Source organism: Mirounga angustirostris, unplaced genomic scaffold (genome assembly GCF_029215605.1).
Source record: "Mirounga angustirostris isolate CCGP_5_RB_7025 unplaced genomic scaffold, mMirAng1.0.hap1 SCAF_16, whole genome shotgun sequence".
Lineage (NCBI taxonomy): Eukaryota > Metazoa > Chordata > Mammalia > Carnivora > Phocidae > Mirounga > Mirounga angustirostris.
Window position 1 is genome coordinate 1,038,697 of NW_026991724.1, and position 21,185 is coordinate 1,059,881.

Here is a 21,185-nt window from a genome sequence, read left to right on the forward strand (position 1 = left end):
ACTTCGTATTTCTGGTTGAGCCGGTTGCTGTCGCCAGTACGTGTAATGGAAGGAGGAGGCGCCCTCACGGCAGGGGCGGCTCCCGGGGGTGGGAGCGCTGCAGGGTGACCTGGAGCCAGCCTGGGCTCGTCGGGGTTTCCTCATTGTGGGGATGACAGGAGGGGCTCAATCAGGGCTTGGTGGGAAGGGACTGGAGCCCCGTGCCCCAGCCTTGGGCTCTGCCCCAGTCCGAGATCCAGTCTAACCCTCCGGACGACCTTTCGGGCAGGTTGTGAACCCCATTGTACAGATGCGGAAACTGAGACCTGGGGCAAGGTGCCCACGCGGGCTGCGAGGTCGGGGTCTGCCTCCCTCGCGGCGGCTCTTCGTGCTGTCCGCTCCTTTCAGTCTCTTTGCCGCACCCCAGCTCCTGGTCTGGGTGAGCGCCTTGGGCCCCGGGACAAGGCGAGGATGGGGGACAGACAGGCAGAGATGTGCACAGCCCCCTGGCCCTGCTGGTGACCCTGACCCTGGGCGTGTGGTGGGGTGTTGGCAGGGGTCGCCGTGGTCTCAGCAGCCTGGGTTCTGTGAGAGCAGGAGCCCCTTCTTTGTCCCGGTCTCCAAGGTGGGGGTCCGAGGGAGTCCAGCTAAAGCCTGTCTAAACAGCAAGGGCCCAGGAGAACCAGACCTCCCTCCTGACACAGGAAGGAGGAAGAGTTCCTGTCACGGGCTAGAGGGCATGGGGATGGTGCAGACTGGCCACACCCACGGGGGGACCCTGTGCTCGGAAGGCTCTGGCAGCGTCCTCCCCAGGGGACACTGGTATTCTAGCCGTTCTTTGCCCAGAGGAGGCAGCCCAGCCCCTGGCTTGTTTTTTTTTTTTTTTTTTTTTTTTTTTAAGATTTTACCTATTGGGGCGCCTGGGTGGCTCAGTTGGTTGAGCGACTGCCTTCAGCTCAGGTCATGATCCTGGAATCCCAGGATCGAGTCCCGCATCGGGCTCCCTGCTCAGCAGGGGGTCTGCTTCTCCCTCTGACTCTCTTCCCTCTCGTGCTCTCTGTCTCTCATTCTCTCTCTCTCAAATAAATAAATAAAATCTTTAAAAAAAAAAAAAAAGATTTTACCTATTTATTTGACAGAGAGAGACACAGCAAGAGAGGGAACACAAGCAGGGGGAGTGGGAGAGGGAGAAACAGGCTTCCAGAGGATCAGGGAGCTCGATCCCAGGATCCTGGGATCATGACCTAACCCGAAGGCAGACACTTAACGACTGAGCCACCCAGGCGCCCCACCCCTGGCTTGTTTTTAGCACCCCCCGCCTGGCCCCGTGAGTTCAGGTCAGCTGGTTTGGGCTCGGGTGGTCCACGTGGCGGCCCCCTGCACGTCCGAGGCGTTGGCAGGTTGCGGCTCATGCCGGGCAGTCTGAGGCGCAGGGAGCAGGGCCACTTTCGTCCTGTCCTCTCAGTGGAAAGGAGAGCGGGGTCCCTCTGCTTAGTCACAGACGGCTGACCGCGAAGCTGGTTGTCCAGGAGGGGATGGATCGCGGTAGGTACCCGTCCCTTAGCGCTCTGCTCTGCCCTCCTGGGCAGCCAGGGCTGGGGTCGGCCTGGGCCCCCTTGTCCCTGGAGGTGACTGAGGAGCAAGGGGCCAGTCCAGCGGTGCCCACGTGCTGCTGGGCCCACGGTCCAGCCCCCTCTCAGGCAGCCCCATGAAAGGCTGAGAGGGCCCCTGGCTCCCTGCTGATGAGACCCACATCGGGCCACCTCCCCTGCCACCCCCTGACAACCATCCGTTCCTGGTGGCCAGATGAGCCCCAGCCTCCCGGCCTCCTGCTGCCCCTGGTCAAGGGAGCGTCCAGCTGTGCCGGCTGGAAGAGGTGTCATCGGGTTCAGAGAAAGGCGGGAACAGGCTGTGGGCACATGGGCCTCTCACAGGTCAGCCAGGCTGATGGCCGCGAGCCCCACGGCTCTGCTCAGGGAGAGGGTACAGCCGAGGGGCTGCCGGGGTGGCCGGCGTGCGGCTGACTCACGCGGTCAGCTGTGTTGTATGTTGAGTGGAACTCTAAGATTTTATGTTATTTGTTTTATTTTGTAAAGATTTATTTCTTTCTTTTAGGGGAGACAGCACAAGCGGGAGGGGTGGAGGGAGAGAGAGAGAGTCCCAAGCAGACTCCACGCCGAGCGCAGAGCCCGATGCAGGGCTCGATCTCACCACCCTGAAATCCTGACCTGAGCCAAAAGCAAGAGTCAGACGTTTCACCGACTGAGCCACCCAGGCACCCCTGAAACTATAAAATTTTTAAAAAGGAGGAAAAGCCAGTTAGGAAAGTCAGCCACCTTGTCACTGTCTGCCCACGGAGGGTGGACTCGTGGCGGTAAGTGCCCGAGACACAGGTGGACAGGATGAGCCCGTGTGCATGTGTGGAGAAATCGCATCCCGTGATGTTGGGAGCGGAACTTGTGGAAGGACACAGTGTGACCGTGGACGTGCTCTGGGTGACAGGTGACTTGTGCTTGTCTGGACACAGTATGACAGCGTGTGAATCCTGAGTGACAGGTGACAGGTCCCATGTTAGCGGAGTTGCTCACGCCCGTGGGGAGGCGGCATCTGGGCAGGAGACGGCTGGGGGTGATGGCCGCGGTGATACTTGGGGGGCAGTATCTGGGGCAATGCCAAGGGCATGGGGTTAGGATGATGCTTGGCAGTGGGAGTGTCCAGTGGGCTGGGGGGCAACATTGGGGGCCTGATGTCCGGGGGTGATGTCTGGTGGGTGATGATGGGGGGGCAGTGTTGGGAGCTTTATGTCGGGGTGATGCTGGGGGGCGATGTGGGGGGCAACGTTGGAGGCAACGTTGGAGGCTTGATGTCCGGCGGTGATCAGAGGGTGATGCTGGGGGCTTGATGTCCCGGGCTGATGTCCGGGGGTGATGTTGGGGGCGATCGGGGGGAGATGCTGGGGGCTTGATGTCCCGGGCTGATGTCCGGGGGTGATGCTGGGGCGATGTTGGGGGCGATCGGGGGGGAGATGCTGGGGGCTTGATGTCTGGGGCTGATGTCCAGGGGTGATGCTGGGGCAATGTTGGGGGCGATCGGGGGGGAGATGCTGGGGGCTTGATGTCCCGGGCTGATGTCCGGGGGTGATGCTGGGGGCGATGTTGGGGGCGATCGGGGGGGAGATGCTGGGGGCTTGATGTCCCGGGCTGATGTCTGGGGGTGATGCTGGGGGCAGTGTTGGGGGCGATCGGGGGAAGATGCTGGGGGCTTGATGTCTGGGGCTGATGTCCGGGGGTGATGCTGGGGGCGATGTTGGGGGCGATCGGGGGGGAGATGCTGGGGGCGTGATGTCCGGGGGTGATGCTGGGGGCAGTGTTGGGGGCGATCGGGGGGAGATGCTGGGGGCTTGGTGTCCCGGGCTGATGTCCGGGGGTGATGTTGGGGGCGATCGGGGGGAGATGCTGGGGGCGTGATGTCCGGGGCTGATGTCCGGGGGTGATGCTGGGGGCAGTGTTGGGGGCGATCGGGGGGAGATGCTGGGGGCGTGATGTCCGGGGCTGATGTCCGGGGGTGATGCTGGGGGCAGTGTTGGGGGCGATCGGGGGGAGATGCTGGGGGCTTGATGTCCCGGGCTGATGTCCGGGGGTGATGCTTGGGGCGATGTTGGGGGCGATCGGGGGGGAGATGCTGGGGGCTTGATGTCTGGGGCTGATGTCCGGGGGTGATGCTGGGGCGATGTTGGGGGCGATCGGGGGGGAGATGCTGGGGGCGTGATGTCCGGGGCTGATGTCCGGGGGTGATGCTGGGGCGATGTTGGGGTGATTGGGGGTGATGTCCGGGGCACAAGGCGCCCCCGCCCGCCCCCGTGTGGCCATGCTAACTGCCCTCTCCTCGCCTGCAGCCTGCCTGTCCCGCTTCAACGCCCTCTCTCTGGTCTACCTGCTGTTCCTGCTGCTGCTGCCCTGGTTCCCGGGGCCCCGTCGGCACGGCATCCCAGGTAAGGGCTTGGGCGCTGGCTCCTGCCGGGAGGGGGCACTCGGGGCCTCGGAGCTCTTTGTCCACGTGCTGGGGCCGGCCCAGCACGCGGGGCGTGTGTGCCCTCCGCAGAAGCCGGGGGCAGTTTAGCGGCCGGGGTGAAGGGCGAGTGGCCCCAAGTTCCATGTTTCCCTTGCTGACCCTGGGCTACTTTCAGCGTCTTGTTTCTGACTGCGTGTTATAGGGGCGTGCTGAAGGTAGTGGGGGTCATCGGATGGCTCCCCCTTGGCCCTGGCGCTTCCCGGGCACCGTGGGGCGGCCCGTCTCCCTGCGGGCTCCCTCTCCCGTTCCCCACCCCTCTGCCTGGCGAGGCTCCGGCCAACCCCCTATTTCGGCCGCCACATCGCCACCCCCCGACCCCCACACCCTAAAGTCAGGCTCCTTCCGTGTTTGCTTGAGCTCCGTGGGGTTTCAGTTTATCTGCAAGCACCTTGTTGTTCGGGTCGCTGGGCACGCCACGTGTCCATCTGGGTCCTGAGCTCCTGGTGGGTGGGTGCTGTCTGAGTCTCCTGTGTGGCCAGACGAACAGATGTGGGGAAGCCCGTGGGGGGCTACACCCCCAGGAGGGTCTGAATGTGGGCCCGCGGCATGGAGCCATCCAAGAGGGGCTGGGAGCAGGGAGGCCGTCTCAGGAGCCCTGGGCAGGAGGGGACAGGGCTGTGCCCTGCTCTGTGCCCCGTGGTGCAGGCATGCCCCCTGTGAACAGGTGCAGACCTGCGGCCAGGTGATACGGGGTCGGTTGGGGTCCAGACTTGCTGAAAGGACCCTCCACCTTGGGCTCCTGCCACCTGCTCGCTATGTGCTTCAGGGTCCATTTCCCCTCAGCTTTTTGGGGAGGGTAATGCTTGTCCCCAAAGGTTGCTCTGCCCTCCATAGGTGGGAAGGCCCCCTCGATGTTGGAGGGGGAAGAGAGGTACCCAGGCTTAAACAGGGGTCCCTGAGAGAAGCTGGCTGTCCGCAGTGCCTGGCAGAGGTGAATGAGAAAGCCCAGCAGGGCCGAGGACGAGGTTGGTCAGGACAGCTGAGGCCCCGCTGAGGGAGACAGGCCCGTAGACACTGCCTTCAGGAGGAGTCGGCTGCTTCGGGGCCTTGGGGGCGTCGGGGCCTCCCGTCACTCCTGCAGCATCCCCTCCTGCACTCGGCTGGAGGTCAGAAGACCTCCTGGGCCAGGCTCACAGCATCACAGGGCTGCTTCCTTTTGGAGGCTCCGGGGGAGCATCCGTTTCCTCGTCCTTCCGGGCTTCTCCAGGCACCCACGGCCCCTCCCTCCACCGTCCAGGCCAGCAACAGCCAGTCGAGTGTCCCCTCGTCCCTCTGGCTCTGGCCCCCCGGCCATGTCCACGGTCAGGGCCCCGCGGTGACCCTTGTCCCTCTGGCTCTGGCCCCCCGGCCATGTCCACGGTCAGGGCCCCGCGGTGACCCTCGTCCCTCTGGCTCTGGCCCCCATCAGGCTCCCTCCTCGCTGGGGTGCTGATCTTGCAGGTGGAATCTGGGAGCACAGGGCCGTGAAGGCTCTGGGGGGGGCAGCACAGGGGCAGGGCTGAGAGCTGCTGGGCCCCAGGGCAGCCCCTCACCCAGGCCAGCTCGCCGCAGCTTTCCAGGATTCCCAGCTCAGGCGGCAGGCCTACCCCCTCCCTTCCCCTCCCTCTGTGCGCTCCGTTCCCAGCCCCCCATGGGCAGCGGGGGAGGTGGGCCCTAGCCACAGCAGGAGGGGCCGGGTGGGGAGGAGTTAGGGAGCCCTATAGGAAGACTTCCCTGCCTGACCTCTGTCTGTCCACCCTCGGAGGCCCTTCAGGAACAGGGAGGCTGCCTGGTTTTTCCGGGTGGGAGAGGGGAAAATGAGAGGCCTGCCCGTGCCCGGGAGCCTGGCCTCGAGTGTAGGATGTGTGGAGGCCGGGCCTCGGCGCCGGCATCTGGTGGGAGGTCTGATGGGTGCTGACCCCTGGCCCCGGCCCATGGGGGCGTCCGCTGGGAATGCAGCTGCCTGTGCCCAAGGAGGCTTTGGTCACCTCGGGGTGACTCCAGCTCTGTCCTCTGCCCCTGTGCCCGGAGCGAGCGCTCGGTGGGGGCAGGGCTGCAGCAGAAGCTGCAAGCAGGGGTCAGTGCCGGCCGTCCCCTTAACACTTAGGGCCTCAAGACCCCGTCCCTGCCTTAGAACCCCACCCAGGCTTCCTGGCCCCCCAGGGGCTGCTTGCTGCGGCGCTCCCTGGGGGCCCGGCAGGGGGCCGTCTGCTCTGCTCTGCCAGCAGGTGGGCCCCGTGAGGGCCCTGGTGTGTGTTGGAGGGTGGGGTGTGGGTCTCCCCGCCCCCCCGAGCCGGCTTGCTACGACTGTGGGCCCCCCTTCCCCAGTGTCTCAGAGCACTTCCCGCTGAGGCCCCCATGCGCCCCCAGGAGCCAGGCTCCTATCGGGGTGAGGTCTGCAGACGGCTGGCCAGAGCAAGGCCTGTGGGGGTGGCGTTCGCCCGGTGGGCGGAGGCGGAGGGGGCAGCGTAGGAAGGATGGCGGTCCGTGAGCTGTGGCTGGGAACAGGGGTCCCTGAGGAGGGCACTGTAGGGCGGTTTTGGGGGGTTCCAACCCAGGATTCCTGCTCTGGGTCAGATCCTCCGTACTGACGCACCCTGGGAGGATGCCCCACTTCCTCTGCTCCTGGGGTCCACAGCCTGCCCTCCCCACTTCCTGCTCCCCTGAGAGCCTGAGCCCCATCCCTGCTCCTGCTGGAGGAGTGGTTTCTGTGCACCTCCCCCCACGGCGCCCACAAGTGGGGAGCGGGCAGCCGGCACCCCCATCAGACCTCCCACTCCACAGGGACGTTTCCAGCAGTGTAGTGAGAGCCTGTCCCTCCTGGGCGGATGCAGGAGCCCCTCACCTGCCTGACCCCCACCCCCCTGCCCTCTGGCCTCCCTCCCTGCTGTCCGCTGCTCCCGAGCGGCTCTCCAGGGGGCCAGCCAGCCTCCCCGAGACCGCACCGAAGCTCAGGTGGGCAGTGTGGGACGGCACCCAGTGTCGCAGTGGGGTCAGCAGGCCGGGTCCGGCTGGCCGCCTGCCCCTGCTGCTCGGGCACAGATTCCGACCCCCCGCCCCCTCTCCCGCGTTGCGCTCGCCCAGCCCCCGCCTGGCAGGGAGCTGAAGCCACGCGGCCAGTGCTCTGGCGCCTTCAGCCTGGCGTGGCTCGTGGTCCAGGACACCGGCTGGGCACCCGAGACGGGAGCTGGTGACGAGGAGGGGAGGGCGGGGGGAGAAGTGGTGACGTCTGACACTCCGTCACGTGGTGTCGATAGAAGCCAGTGGGGCATCTGCTGAGGGGCCCGGCAGGCTGGCACTTGAGGCCTCGGCCCCGGTAGTCTGCGAGGCCGACCCCGGGTGTCCGTCCTCCGGAGCAGGGCTGCGTCCGCGCCCGCTGTGCTCCCTCCCGGTGGCGCTTCCCAGGTCTGCAGGAGCGGGCTGCACAGCTGAGCAGGTAGGGGTGGTCGGCCTGGCCGGGGAGCCTCCGGGAGCCCTGCCCGCTCCCTGCAGGTAGCCCGCTCCTCCTCCTGGGAGGCCCGCCCCTCCCTGCTCTTGGCCTGTGGCTGCGAGCAGAGTTGGCCCAGCCAGGCCCGAGGGCCAGACGTTCCGTCCGTTTTCCGTCTGTCCTTCCCAGTGTTCCACCGGCCCCACCCTGCTCTCCCCTTCACTCACCCCTGCCCCGAGGGTCGGAGGCTGGGAGGGACCTAGAAATGAGTGTCGGTGAGGACGTCCGAGGCCTGACTGGGCTGCCCCTGGGAGTCCCTTGCCTTCTGTGAGCCCCGCTTCTTTCTGCAAAGTCAGGTGGGGCAGGGGGTGAAGGAGGGCCAGCACCCCAGGGGTCTCACCTGCTGGGCACCCCTGGGCGAGGGGCACACACGGAGCCGGGACCCTGAGCCTGCCAGCCTCGGGCTGGAGCAAGTGCGACACCTCTGTCCCCGAGCCCTGGCGAGTGAGCCAGCAGCACAGCGAGGATCTGGGGCTCCTGCTGGAAGGCGCTTGAGGAGGAAGCTGGGGTTCAGAGCTCAGAGTGTGGGAGTCAGAATCTCAGCTCCTTGCACGGAGCCCGAGCTGCCCACCACGCAGAGCAGGGGTGGCGCCAGGGCTCCGTGGGTCTTCCCCGAGTGCAGGCTGTGTGCGCAGACCTCTCCCTGCAGCCACGGCCTCCCTGTCTGGTGCTGAGCCCCACATCCCACCAGCTGCAAGGCACACAGGGCCCTTGTCTGAGACCACCCCTGCCTGTGCTTGGGGTCCCCCAGGCCCAGCCCCTCAACTCGGTTTCTCCCCCACAGGTGGGACTGCTGGGATTTAGGTCCCCAGGGATGTTGAAACAAGGGCCATGCCACCCTCACCCCTGCCCACTCTACCCGCAGGCCACACTGGTCGCCTCCTCCAGGCCCTGCTGGTTTTCAGCCTCCTCTTCCTGGCAGCCCACCTGGCCTTCCAGATATGCCTGCGCACCGTGCCCCGCCTGGACCAGCTTCTGGGGCCCAGCTGTGAGTTTCCACGGTCTGGGAGAGCTAGTGGCGTTCCTGAGCTAGCCGGGAGCCTGGGGACACGGAGCGGGGACAGCAGCCCTGGGAAGGCCGCCTGCCCCACCCAGGCTGTGCCTCCTATGGGCCCTGAGTGCCCAGCCCCTTTCACATGGCCCCGGTTAGTGCCAGCGTCAGCTACTCCCGGGGCAGGGCCGGGCGGTCCGGGGCTCATTGCACACCCCGGAATCTAGCAGCATCTCCCTGTGGCGCGGAGAGACTGGGGTACCAGTGGCCTTCCGTGCCCTGCCCGGCCCACCGCCCGGTGCCCTTCATCCTGCGGACACGGTCTGCAGCGGGCACCCACCCTCCCAGCTCCGGACAGGATCGACATCGGCCCGCCAGGTCCAGATGTGGGGGCCCTGGGCGCCCAGCCCCCACACAGCCTAGGTCCTGCCTGGCATCGCTCCCCCGCCCCGCCCGGGCTCCTGCTTCTGTTCCGTGTTGATGCTGCTCATCCCGCAGTTTAGAAACTGGGCCACGGGGAGAAGCCAGGCGCCTCGTGGGTGCCCTGGCCCTGGTGCGTCTGACATGGGCCTCCCCGTTCCGGCCCCCACGGGTCGGGGCCGGGAGTCCCCCTTGTGCCAGACAGAGCGTACGGGCCTTCAATCCACTTGGCTCTCCCCGGCTGGGCCTTCATTTCCCTACGAGTAAAGGCAGCCTTCTGCGAGCATCCCTGACACCAGCCACGTTCTGCGACCGCGGGGCTCCCACGGGCCTCCTGGCGGCAAGGAGTAGGGGTGCTTGGTGCTCGCTGCCTGACCCCGTCCCCTGCGCCTCTCTCCGCAGGCAGCCCCTGGGAGATCCTCTCCCGGCACGTGGGGATCACGAGGTAAGCATGCTCCCTGCCTCCCCTGGGGTCCCCCCATCCTCTGCCTTCCCTGCCTGGCGCCTGCCCTCCCCAACCCACCAGTGGGCTCTCCCTGCCCTTCACAGGCTGGACCTGAAGGACATCCCCAATGCCATCCGGCTGGTGGCCCCCGACCTCGGTGTCCTGGTGGTCTCTTCTGTGTGCCTCGGCCTGTGTGGGCGCCTCGCCCGGGACGCCCAGCCGAGCCAGCGCGCCCAGGAGCTGGTGAGGGCTGTAGGAAGGCAGGGTGCCCGTATGCTGGAGGAGGGGTGTTCCCAAGCTCTGCCCATCTGAGAACGATTTCACTTCCTCTTTTACACAAATGTGGACTTTTAGGTTTTAAGAGTCAGTATGTGCTCGTTGTGAAGAGATGAGGCATCAGAGGTGGGGGAGGTTGTGTGCCCCTCCCTGGGATGCGGGGCGCCCCGAGCAATACTGCCTGTGCCTTTCAGACCTGGTCCTAGCAGGGCTCCATCTCGGGGGGACTTGTGGGGGCTCCAGGTCATGTCTGTGCCTTCAGAAACCTCCCAGGCCACAGGGCAGTAGGGAATCAGCCCTGCAGGGAGTGACCTGCTGGCTGTCGGGGAGCCCCCTCCAGGCTGGGGGCAACTCAGGCTGCCCCTGACCCCACCTGCTGTCCCCCTGTCCCTGTCCCCAGCCCACCGGACAAGGCTGGCACCCCGCTTTCAGAGCGGAGATGGGAGCCTAGAGCTCAGGTTGCGGTTCCAGGCCCTTGGGGGGCTTGGGACCACCCTGCTGCCGGCCCTCGGGGCGCTGTCCCCCGGGCGGACGTGTGGGCCCCTGGGGGGGCCAGGGCTGCCTCTGGATTCCTTGTTAGCAGAGCCAGGCCTCCTGGAACAGCTCTGCCGTGCAGGGGCTGGACTCGATCCTGAAACCCAGGGTAGGACGGGGCGGGGCGGGGGGGCAGCACCTCTCCCGGCCCGTCCCTCTCACAGTCCAGGGCTGTCTGGAACCGGGTCTGCCCCGCGACTGGGATGGGTCACCCCGTCTCCATGTCCTCAGTGGCTGAGAGTCTGCGCTGACCCGGGGCGGCTGGTGTAGACGACCTTGGAGCAAGGTGGGGGGCCCCTCACGGGTGCGAGTTTCCAAGCCCAGGCCTATGTGCACGTACACACGACGCCATCCATGGGACGGTGTGCACACGCATCCTGACTCAACGTCACACGCAGGGACATGCATGCTCTCAGGGGTCCGGCGGGCCGCAGGGGGGACGGGGAGGGAAGGAGAGAGGAGGCTCCCGCCAAGGCCCCTGTGGCGGCCCCAGGGCCTGCTGAGCCGGGGCTGGAGCCGGGACTGGCCAGCTGGATGCTGCAGGCGGCCAAGCACCTGTCTGCCCGCCCCGGCAGCTGCCTCCGCTCTTCCCGCAGACGCGGACTTTCCATAGGCGCTCCGACGCGTTCCCAGGGCCGCGGCCAGCGGTGGGCGGGGGTGAGCTCAGGCCTGGCTCCTGCCCCTTCCCCTCCCTCTGGGCTCTGCTCAAGGGCTCCTCCCTCTGGCCTCCCCACCCCCAGGCTCTGGGAGGGCAGGACAGAGGGGAAACGGAGAGGTCAGGTGACTTGCAGGAGGCTGCTCAGCTGGGAGGCGGGAGCTGGGATGGGAGCAGGTCGCCTGGCTCCTGTGTGCTTAGCCTGGACGCTGAGTGCCACCCTCAGGGAATGCGCCCATTTCGCAGGTGGAACGTGGTGGGGGAAGGGGGCTGGGCGCCGAGGAAACAGCTTCATTCTGGGAACCTTGAAGGAGGGCCAGGGAGGGAGGCCCTGACCGCTGTGAGGCCTGCAGGCCCCTTGCTGTCCAGGTGCAGAAAGGAGGCAGGGTCACTCTGGGTGGACTCGGGGTCTCCTGTGCACCCCTCTTCCTCTACGTAAGAGGAAAGCGCTGCTTCGGCCCTGGGACCGAGGGGCAGGGGCCAGACGGTGCTCACCAAACTGGCCTGCGGGGACACCGTGTGCACACCGCTACCTTTTTCCTAAAAATCCCCACGCGGGGCCTCTCAGGAGCCAGGGGTTTCGAGGATGCGTGCCGGAATCTGTGGGGGCTGCCCGGCCTTTGGGGGCCCCCAGTCTAGAGAAGGAGATAAAAAAGAGGCACTTAGAGGGTTCTGGAACAGTCTGAGGCCGGCCTGCAGGGGTCGGTTGTCACGCGTACCAGGCCTGGTGGCAGCGTGTCTCACAGTTGAGCCAGGCAGTCTCCGGGAAGGCCTGCTGGGCAGACCTCTGGGTCCACGCTCGGCCAGCAGCCCGTCCCCTCCCTCCCCGAGTGGCCCGAATGCCATGCCCCTGACCTCTGCCCCTCCTTATGACCTTGGCAGGACGATGATGACAGGGAAGTGGGCTCCGGCTCCCCAGCGGGGCCTCAGGGAGCCCCTGTGCTGGCCCCCACGCGGAGGTCGCGGCTGGCCACCCGGTTCCAGATCACAGCGCACTGGCTGCTGGTGGCCGCGGGGCGGACCCTGGCCATCGTGCTGCTCGCACTGGCAGGTACCCACTGGGCAAGGAGCAGGGACCCCAGCCCCGACTGCCACCGTGGTCTTGTGGCCCGGCCAGGCGTGACCCCGCTGCCTCTGCCCCGTCCTGCAGGCATCGCCCACCCCTCCGCCTTCTCCAGCGTCTACTTCCTGATCTTCCTGGCCACCTGCACGTGGTGGGCGTGCCACTTTCCCATCAGCCCCCTGGGCTTCAGCACACTCTGTGTCATGGTGGGCTGCTTCAGCGCCGGCCACCTCATCTGCATCTACTGCTACCAGACCCCCTTCGCCCAGGCCATGCTCCCGCCGTCCGGCATCTGGGCCAGGTGAGGCTCACCTGCAGAGGCCGTGTCCCTCCCCCTCGCCGGGCCCTGGCTGCCTGGTCCCCGGCTCATCCTCGACCAGCGGTCAGTGGCTCGCCTTCTCCGGGCAGGGTGTTCGGTCTCAAGGCCTTGGTGGCCCAGAGCAACTGCTCCCGCCCCAACGTGCTGGTCCTCGATACGAGCCACGACTGGCCCGTCTACGTGAGCCCCGGAGTCCTGCTGCTTCTCTACTACACCGTGACCTCACTCCTCAAGCTCCGCACACACCAGCCCTTGGACCAGGTGAGGCCCGGGCCAGTGGCCTCTGATGGCCTCCCACCCCTGCGCACCTCGCTGGGGGTGGGCGCTGAGCTCCGCCCTGGTCTCTGCAGAGGAAGGCGGCGGCCGGGAGCGACGAGGAGCAGGAGGTGGAGCTGACCCAGGTGGACCAGTGGCCCCAGGGCCAGGCCAGGGCTGCAGCCACCAAGGAGGAGGGGGCTGCCCAGGTGAGGAGCGGGGGCTGAGCTGTGGCGCTGGAGCCTGCCCGCCCGAGGGCTTGGCTCACGGGGTCTCGGCTCGTCTCCGCAGTGCATGCTGTCCACAACCACGGGGTCTGACTGGGAGACCGACAGCTGCACCGTGCATGACCTGACTGGCCACAGCCCCGTCCAGCAGCGCCCCGGTGAGTGCCCTATGTCCCCGGCTGCCCGGGGACACCGCCCTCTGCAGGGGCACTGGTGCTGCCCCCTGGTGGCCAGGGTGCCCTTGCTCTGCGGGCCTCTCTAGCTGTGCGTCCTGGGGCCCACCCAGGGCCCGGACATGGGGTCAGGCCGCCCACCTGAGACCTTGCTGGAGGCTCCAGCTCTCCCACCCCCTCCCCACCTACCTTCCAGTTCCTAGAGGACTGGACTGCTAGCTCTCGGGCTGGCCCGGGGCCCCCGGCTGCCGGCTGTCTTCCGGGGGGAGGGGGGGCGCTGTGCGTCCACAGCGGCCCCAGGGGGAAGGCGGGGTATTTCCCTGGGCACTTCTCCCTTTCCCCTAAGGCTTAATCTCCATTTTGCACGAAGCCGGAGGTGGAGTCGTTGGCGCCCTGGGGACTTGCCATGCACAGAGCTGGAGGGGGGTCGGGGCCATCTTGTCCAACCTGTCCCTTCACGGTCTTGGAAACCAAGCTGGTGAATGGGACCAGGACCGGCCTGGGAGCAGCGTCAGATGGGAGCCGGGCCCTTTGCTGGCATCTTCTGCTCCTAGTGCTCCTTCCTCCCGCTGCCTGAGTTTGGTGTGGGCGAGAGCCTCCCTGTTGATGCTGGAGCTTCCCCAGCTAGGGTCCGGCTCCCCGGTGACCTCTGTCCCCTCCCCGCTCAGTGCACCCTGGGCTGGCTGAGCCTCGAGAGCCGTCTGCACTGCACAGTCTGGGTCATCTCATCATGGATCAGAGCTACGTCTGTGCCCTCGTTGCCATGATGGTAAGGGGCAGCTGGCCTGGGCGGCCCCCCAGGTGGGCCCTTCGTGCTGCTCCCCTTGGGACGTCTGGGAGGCGGACGGTGGCCTACGTCTCGCAGAGCCTGGTGCCTGTGGCCAGAAACGGGGCTGTGTCCTGCTGGGCCACAAGCTGCACAGCACGTGTGTGTGTGTGTGCACGCGTGTGTGTGCCTGTGTACGTGGAGCGGGTGGGTGCCCATGTGAGCGTGCGTCCTGTGCCACCAGGCTCGTCTGAGGAGGTGTGTTGGCCTCCCTGTCCCCTGGCAGGGCGGGGGGAGCAGGGCCCAGAGAAGAGGGCCAGGGGAGCAGGGCTGGGAGAGCAGGGCCGGGGAAGGGGGGGAAGAGCAGGGCTGGGGGTAGGGGGAGCGAGGGGGGGCAGGGGGAGCAGGGCCGTGGGCGGGGAGCAGGGCTGGGGGTAGGGAGAGCAGAGCGGGGGTGGGGGGTAGGGGGAGCAGGGGCGGGGGGAGCAGGGGCCCGGGGGAGCAGGGCGGTGGGCAGGGAGCCGGGCTGGGGGTAGGGGGAGCAAGGGCCCGGGGGAGCGGGGGGCAGGGGGAGCAGGGGCCCGGGGGAGCGGGGGGGCAGGGCCGGGGGTAGGGAGAGCAGGGCGGGGGGCAGGGGGAGCAGGGGCCCGGGGGAGCGGGGGGCAGGGCCGGGGGTAGGGAGAGCAGGGCGGGGGGCAGGGGGAGCAGGGCCGGGGGCGGGGGGCAGGGGGAGCAGGGTGGTGGGTGGGGAGCAGGGCGGGGGGCGGGGGGCAGGGGGAGCAGGGCCGGGGGCGCTCTGCAGCCCTGCCCACCAGCCCACCAGCCCTGGCTGACCAGGTGTGGAGCATCACCTACCACAGCTGGCTGACCTTCGTGTTGCTGCTCTGGGCCTGCCTCATCTGGACCGTGCGCAGCCGCCACCAGACGGCCATGCTCTGCTCGCCCTTCATCCTGCTGTACGGGCTGGCGCTGTGTGGCCTGCGCTACGTGTGGGCCATGGACCTGCGTCCTGAGCTGCCCGCCACCCTGGGCCCTGTGAGCCTGCGTCAGCTGGGGCTGGAGCACAGCCGGTACCCTTGCCTGGACCTTGGGGCCATGGTGAGTGCCCCCCGTGTGCCCCCTCACGTGGCGAGCGCCTAGGGCGCCCGTGAGCTCCCACGACGGTGCCGTCTGCTCGCTGTCCGGCTCCCCCGTGGACATGGGACCTCTGGGAGGGCGGGGCCGTGTCCGGCTGTCCCCGTGGGGTCCCCTGTAGCCCGTCTGGAGCAGCGGCTGCGTCGCTGTTTGTTGAGAGAATGAGGGATGACCCTGTGTCCTCGGGGGCGTGTCCCTGCGTCCCGGACGCAGCTTCCACGGTGACCCTGCTGCGCCTGCATCCTGGGAGCTTGGTGTCCCCGTGTGAGGCCGCTGTGTGCAGAGCGCCACGGACCCGGACGTCTGTGCCCCCGCCTGGCGGGCGTGGGAGGGCGCGTCTGGGCCCGCAGGGGGGCTGGCGCCCGGCCCTGGCTTTGGGGGGGTGACGCTGCCCCCGCTCGTCCCAGTTGCTGTACACGCTGACCTTCTGGCTCCTGCTGCGCCGGTTTGTCAAGGAGAAGCTGCTGAAGGCGAAGGCCCCCGCCGCGCTGACGGAGGTCACCATGGCCGACAGAGGTGAGGCCCGGGCAGCCGGGGGGCGGGGGGGCAGTCCCCGCCCGCCGCCCGGCCCGAAGCCATGCCCGCGCCGGCCCCTGCCTTGACCCGCAGAGCCGCCGCGGGCGCGGACGCTGCTGCAGAGCCTGGGGGAGCTGGTCAGCGGCCTGCACGCCAAGTACTGGATCTACGTGTGCGCCGGCATGTTCATCGTGGTCAGCTTCGCCGGCCGCCTGGTCGTCTACAAGATCGTCTACATGCTACTCTTCCTGCTGTGCCTCACCCTCTTCCAGGTACCCAGGCAGTGGCGGCGGCGGGGGACACGGGGGACGCGGGCAGCCCCGGCCGCCCCTCACCCCCGCGCCCGCGCCCGCCAGGTCTACTACAGTCTGTGGAGGAAGCTGCTCAAGCTGTTCTGGTGGCTGGTGGTGGCCTACACCATGCTGGTGCTCGTCGCCGTCTACACCTTCCAGTTCCAGGACTTCCCCACATACTGGCGCAACCTGACGGGCCTCACGGATGAGCAGTGAGTGGGGCCGGGCGGGCGTGGGGGCCTTCCTGCTCCCCCCCAGCCGCCCGGCTGCGGGTCTGACGGCTTCCCCCCTGCAGGCTGGGGGACCTGGGTCTGGAGCAGTTCAGCGTGTCGGAGCTCTTCTCCAGCATCCTCGTCCCCGGCTTCTTCCTGCTTGCCTGCATCCTGCAGCTGCACTATTTCCACCAGCCCTTCATGCAGCTCACCGACCTGGAGCACGTGTCCCTGCCCGGTGCCCGCCTCCCGCGCTGGGCCCACAGGTGCGTGGCCGGCCCCTCATGTCTGCGGCCCCCTGGGGTGCAGACCGCCGTCCAGGCCCATGGCGGGGCCGGGGGGGCCTGCAGCGTGCCGCCCCCCCCCCCCCACTGGCACACACGAGGGAAGGGAAGGAGGCCGGTGGGTCTGCACGGGAGGGCCTGGAGCCCAGCCAAGGCCTCAGCTGCCCCCTTCAAACGCCGCGGGCGGGCCTGGCGGGTCAGGGTGACAGAACACCAGCGGGGGCTGTGGGCGGGGCTTTCTTCCCGCAGCCCTGGGGAAGGCAGGAATGGGAGGGCCCGGTGGGGCCGACCCCAGAAGCTGGGGTAGGAAGTGATGCTCTGGGCCCCTCAGGCAGGACACGGTCAGTGGGACCCCACTGCTGCTGCAGGAGGAGCAGGAGGAGCCCGGCGAGGAGGGGCCGATGAGCACGGCTGGCCCCTGCCCGGCCATGCAGGGCCCGGAAGGTGAGTCCCACGGGCAGCTGTGGGGTCCCTCTGCCCCGACCCCGTGAGCCCCTCTTCCTCACGGCGCCTCCCCCTCGGCTGCAGCCAGCAAGTGGGGCCTGGTGGCCGAACGGCTGCTGGACCTCGCCTCCGGCTTCTCGGACGTCCTCACCCGAGTGCAGGTATTGGTGCAGCGTCTCCTGGAGCTGCACGTCTTCAAGCTGGTGGCCCTGTACACCGTGTGGGTGGCCCTGAAGGAGGTAAGGACGGCACGGACGCCGCCCCCCCCGTTTGCAGCAGGGCCACGAGGAACGCAGTTGCTGGCCTCCCTGGGGGGGCCCCCGGGAGGTGGTGCTGCGCCCGCCCCAGCCTGCCCACCACCTCCCAGGTGTCGGTGCTGAACCTGCTGCTGGTGGTGCTCTGGGCCTTCGCCCTGCCCTACCCCCGCTTCCGGCCCATGGCCTCCTGCCTGTCCACCGTGTGGACCTGCATCATCATCGTGTGCAAGATGCTCTACCAGCTCAAGGTCGTCAACCCCCACGAGTACTCCAGCAACTGCACCGAGGTAGGACCAGGCGGGAGCCTCGCCCAGCCGCCCGTACCTCAGGGGTCCCCAGTGACGGCTCTTCAGCTCAGGGTGGTGGGGACGGGGTGGGGGCCCTCCTGTCTGTTGCCCTCCCCCACCCCGTGGCCGCCTCGTCCCCAGACACGCTGGCCCTTCCCCGTCAGGGTCGGTCAGAGGCTGACAGTCCACATGCGTCCCTGGTGGGGGCTCGCTGGGGCTCCTGTCCGGAGCTGTGGCTGATGTGGGGGGGCCGGGTAGGGTGGGCCGTCCTGGGGTCACAGTCTAGCTACCGGGGGGGCGCGGGGAGCAGGTGCTGATTCTCCATTTCCCCAGCCCCTCCTTAACAGCACCAACCTGCAGAAGGCGGAGATCAAGCAGTCCTTGCTGTACCGGGGGCCCGTCGACCCTGCCAACTGGTTTGGGGTGCGGAAGGGCTTTCCAAACCTAGGCTACATCCAGGTGAGCAAGGGGCCGCAGGGTCGTGGGGCTGGGCGGGGGCGGTGGGTGGAGCGTGACCGTGCCCCCCTCCCCAGAACCACCTGCAGGTCCTGCTGCTGCTGGTGTTCGAGGCCATCGTATACCGGCGCCAGGAACACCACCGTCGGCAGCACCAGCTGGGCCCGCTGCCCGCCCAGGCCGTCTGTGCCGACGGCACTCGCCAGCGGCTGGACCAGGACCTGCTCAGCTGCCTCAAGTACTTCGTCAACTTCTTTTTCTACAAATTTGGGCTAGAGGTGAGGCCCAGCGTCAACCCTCACCCCTTCCCTGGGCCGTCCCCCCCCCGAGGACAGGGGGCCCATGTCACCCTCTGTGTGGCCTTTGCGACATCAGCAGTGTGCAGGCCCTCGAGGGCCACCGGGGGGGGGGGGGGGGGGCGGGGCGCACAGGGGAAGGGCCTCCGAGGGGCTGGACCTCCCGGGCTCAGTCGGCCTGCCCTCGCAGAGTAAGGGCTGTGGGGTCTGGGACCCCGGCCGGAGACCGGGTCACAGGTCCACTGTGCTTGGAAGCCCCTGAGCCGTGGCTCCCCCTGCCGCCCTCACGGTGGAGGCATGTCCGGCCTCTCCACGCTTCCACGAGGACGGTGTGGGCCGTGGTGAGCTGGGCTGCTGCCCCCACTGCTCGGAGCCTGCCCGACCTCCCAGTCTGCCCGGAAGCGGGGCCCAGAAGGCCCGCCCCGCCGGCAGCTCACTGCGCCCCGTCCTCTGCCACCCCCAGATCTGCTTCCTGATGGCCGTGAACGTGATTGGGCAGCGCATGAACTTCATGGTCATCCTGCATGGCTGCTGGCTGGTGCTCATCCTCACCCGCCGCCGCCGTGCAGCCATCGCCCGCCTCTGGCCCAACTACTGCCTCTTCCTGGCGCTCTTCCTGCTCTACCAGTACCTGCTGTGTCTGGGCATCCCCCCTGCCCTGTGCATCGGTGAGCGGTGGCTGCGCGCCCCCGGGGGCCACACCAGAGTCTCCGAGGGCAGGCGCCTGGGCGGGGGTGGGGAGGGGGGCCGCACACGGCCGGCCATCCTGCACGACCCCCAGGTCTGGCCTCGTCCCCTGGGGGTGCCCCTGGCGGTGCTCTGCCCCTGCTCTCTCCGGGTGGTCTCTGGAGTGGGCCCGTGGGTTTGCCGCGGTGCATGGCGGTACGGCGTCCTTGGCATGGCCTGCACCTCCAGTGTCCCCAGCCCCCCAGCGGAGGGACTGCTGCTTCCTGCGCCATCGGCGAGCGCGGTGTCCGTGAGCAGGGCCTCCTGAGCGGGCCGCGGGCGGGACTCGTGGGGGCCGGCGTTCTCGGCTGTTTCTGGCGCACTTTTCAGTTGGCCGGTGTGTGGAGAAGTGCCCGGCTTTCTCCCCGCTCTGCTGCTTGTCAGAACGGCCGCGCCCCCGGGCCTTCCACCACCGCAGCCGCGCTCCTCGAGGCTGCCCCGTGGGCCTGTGGGCGCGTGAGGCCGTTGGCGAGTCACATGGGAGCGTTCGCACCCCAGCTCCCTGTCCCACGCAGCCACCGCTGGCCGGACCGTTTCCGAGTGTGTCAGAAACTGACCCCACAGCACGTGACCTTGAGGCCAGCTCTTCAGCCAGACACATTCGAGACTCCCTGTCCTTGCGTCTGTCCTTCACTCCTGTTTCGGGGGCTGTTTTGGACCTTGTTACGCAGAATTGCTGAAGTAGGACCTTCCCAGATGCCCTTCGCGCAGCTCCCCCGAGTCACCTAGGGCATGAACCACGGTGCGGGCCCCGCGCCACCTCCCGTCGTGCCGTCTCCTCGGTGCCGGCTCAGCTCCGTGGTTGCCTTTTAGGACCTTGGAGCTTTTGAGGAGCCTGGGCTGTGTCCCTCAGTTGGGGATAGTCTGGTGTCTGTTAGGCCAGGTGAAGTCACCCTTCTGGCGGGAACGCCGCAGCCGGGAAGCGTCCTGCTCCGCGGGGCTGGCGTGTCTCCGCTCGGGGGCCGCTCCCTGTCCCTTGGGGGCAGTGCCGACTGTGGGTCTCCCCTGAGGTTCTGCGAACGTGCTATTCCTCCCGGACGTCTCGGGCTGCTTCCAGCCTCCATCGGAGGGTCCTATCTGTGGGGGTCATTCGCTGGGTTTTCTAGTGGTGACTTGCTCGTTCTACAGTTACTGGTCCACTGTCCCCCGCTGACGTGTCCGCTTGCTCTTTCCTGTGTGGACACGGGGTGCTGCCTCTTTGTTGTTCACACGGTTGCTGTGTTGGCCCCAGGAGCCCCTGGGCCCTGTCGCGGGCCCACCGCCTTCCGAGCATGCCCACACTGCGCCTGTAGACGCCCCTGCCTCAGCCTGCGCCCTCCGCCCAGCCGGGAGTCCTCCCCGCCCCGTGGAGCGCCCCTTCCTGTCCCCACAGGCTGAAATGGAGAAACGAGATCTGGGCCCGGGGTGTGCTTGCTGCTTTGGGTGACTTTTTTCAGGCAAAACACTGTTTTCCAAAGCGGCGTGGGTGGGCTCTGCTCTTCCCCATTCCTAGGGGGTCTGCCATACACGGGTTGTCCAGGTGGACCCGCAGTCTGTGCCCCATCCTGGGTACCCAGCATCCATGTACTTTCTGGAGTTAATAATGTGGTCAAGTTCATTCTCTGGCGGTTCCCTAAGGCCTCCCCAGCACCCCGAGCTTGGGGCCGTGTGGGCCCTTTGCAGCCTGCCCGCCCCCAGCTTGGGCAACCACAGATGTCCGTCCCCAATGTCACGGAGCTAGAATTGTGCCCTAGGGCGCCTCGGGGCTGGTTTGTTTCACTCGGCGAATGTAGTTGGGGTGTGTCTGGGCGGCCATGGGCGTTGGTGTCTGGTGCTCTCCCCCGCTGAGGACTATCTGTGCTGGACGGACGTAGCTCTGTCATCTCTGGCCTCTGGCAGGTGCAGGTTGTTGCTGGCATGGGGCTCTCTGCAGGGACATTGTCGGGGGCGTCCAGCCACAGGCTTCTCTGTGGGCATAGTTCTCGCTTCTCGGGGACTCGTGTGCAGAGCTGGTCGTTGACGTTCCTGCCAGGGATGGACGTGGGACCTGGTTTTTCTGCATCCTCACTGGTGTTTGTGGTGTCCCTGTATTTTGTCTTGGCTGGTAGGTGCATGACAAAGCCTCATTTGGGGCCCTCCATGCCATGACCACCCCCCAAGCAGGCCTGCCCACCTATGACTCCCTGGGCTGGCTCTTCGGTCCTTGCCTGGGACCTGGGCCAGTTGATGCCTGAAGAATGCGCTAGAATCTCTGGCCTGTGTGCTCTGAACAAGAGGTGGGGTGTTTCTGAGACCGTGTGAATGCACAAGTGGGTGCAAGAATGAGGCCTGTGAACCCGGAGGCTGCGGGCCTGCAGGTGGGGTCCTAACGCACACCCCGCACCCACAGACTACCCATGGCGCTGGAGCCAGGCCATCCCCATGAACTCGGCGCTCATCAAGTGGCTGTACCTGCCCGACTTCTTCAGAACCCCCAACTCCACCAACCTCATCAGTGAGTGCCTGTGGCCCGTCCCCCCACGCACCGCCTGCCAGCCTCATGGGAGGGCACTGAGGTTTTGCGTGGGGACGGACAGCCCTTGAGCGGAGGCCTGCCTCCACCGGCAAGGGGCATGGTGTCTGGGCCTCCCTGGCCGGCCAGCCCTGTGGGTCCCCAGAGGG

At 67.4% G+C, this 21,185-nt stretch overlaps 1 protein-coding gene across 3 annotated transcripts in view; it reads left to right on the forward strand.

The window, feature by feature from the left end:
• Positions 1–21,185, forward strand: part of PIEZO1 (piezo type mechanosensitive ion channel component 1 (Er blood group)) — a 55,510-nt gene that overhangs the window by 23,700 nt on the left and 10,625 nt on the right. For all 3 annotated transcript variants that reach the window (XM_064580962.1, XM_064580963.1, XM_064580964.1), the window contains exons 2-23: positions 3,875–3,970; positions 8,382–8,504; positions 9,330–9,372; positions 9,477–9,615; positions 11,720–11,888; positions 11,988–12,201; positions 12,309–12,480; positions 12,570–12,683; positions 12,766–12,859; positions 13,543–13,643; positions 14,478–14,738; positions 15,182–15,290; positions 15,384–15,562; positions 15,647–15,795; positions 15,879–16,061; positions 16,411–16,523; positions 16,608–16,762; positions 16,891–17,067; positions 17,401–17,526; positions 17,601–17,801; positions 18,283–18,487; positions 20,914–21,018. In XM_064580962.1, the coding sequence (XP_064437032.1) occupies positions 3,875–3,970; positions 8,382–8,504; positions 9,330–9,372; positions 9,477–9,615; positions 11,720–11,888; positions 11,988–12,201; positions 12,309–12,480; positions 12,570–12,683; positions 12,766–12,859; positions 13,543–13,643; positions 14,478–14,738; positions 15,182–15,290; positions 15,384–15,562; positions 15,647–15,795; positions 15,879–16,061; positions 16,411–16,523; positions 16,608–16,762; positions 16,891–17,067; positions 17,401–17,526; positions 17,601–17,801; positions 18,283–18,487; positions 20,914–21,018 (3,228 nt within the window). The remainder of the gene's footprint in view (positions 1–3,874; positions 3,971–8,381; positions 8,505–9,329; positions 9,373–9,476; positions 9,616–11,719; positions 11,889–11,987; positions 12,202–12,308; positions 12,481–12,569; positions 12,684–12,765; positions 12,860–13,542; positions 13,644–14,477; positions 14,739–15,181; positions 15,291–15,383; positions 15,563–15,646; positions 15,796–15,878; positions 16,062–16,410; positions 16,524–16,607; positions 16,763–16,890; positions 17,068–17,400; positions 17,527–17,600; positions 17,802–18,282; positions 18,488–20,913; positions 21,019–21,185) is intronic.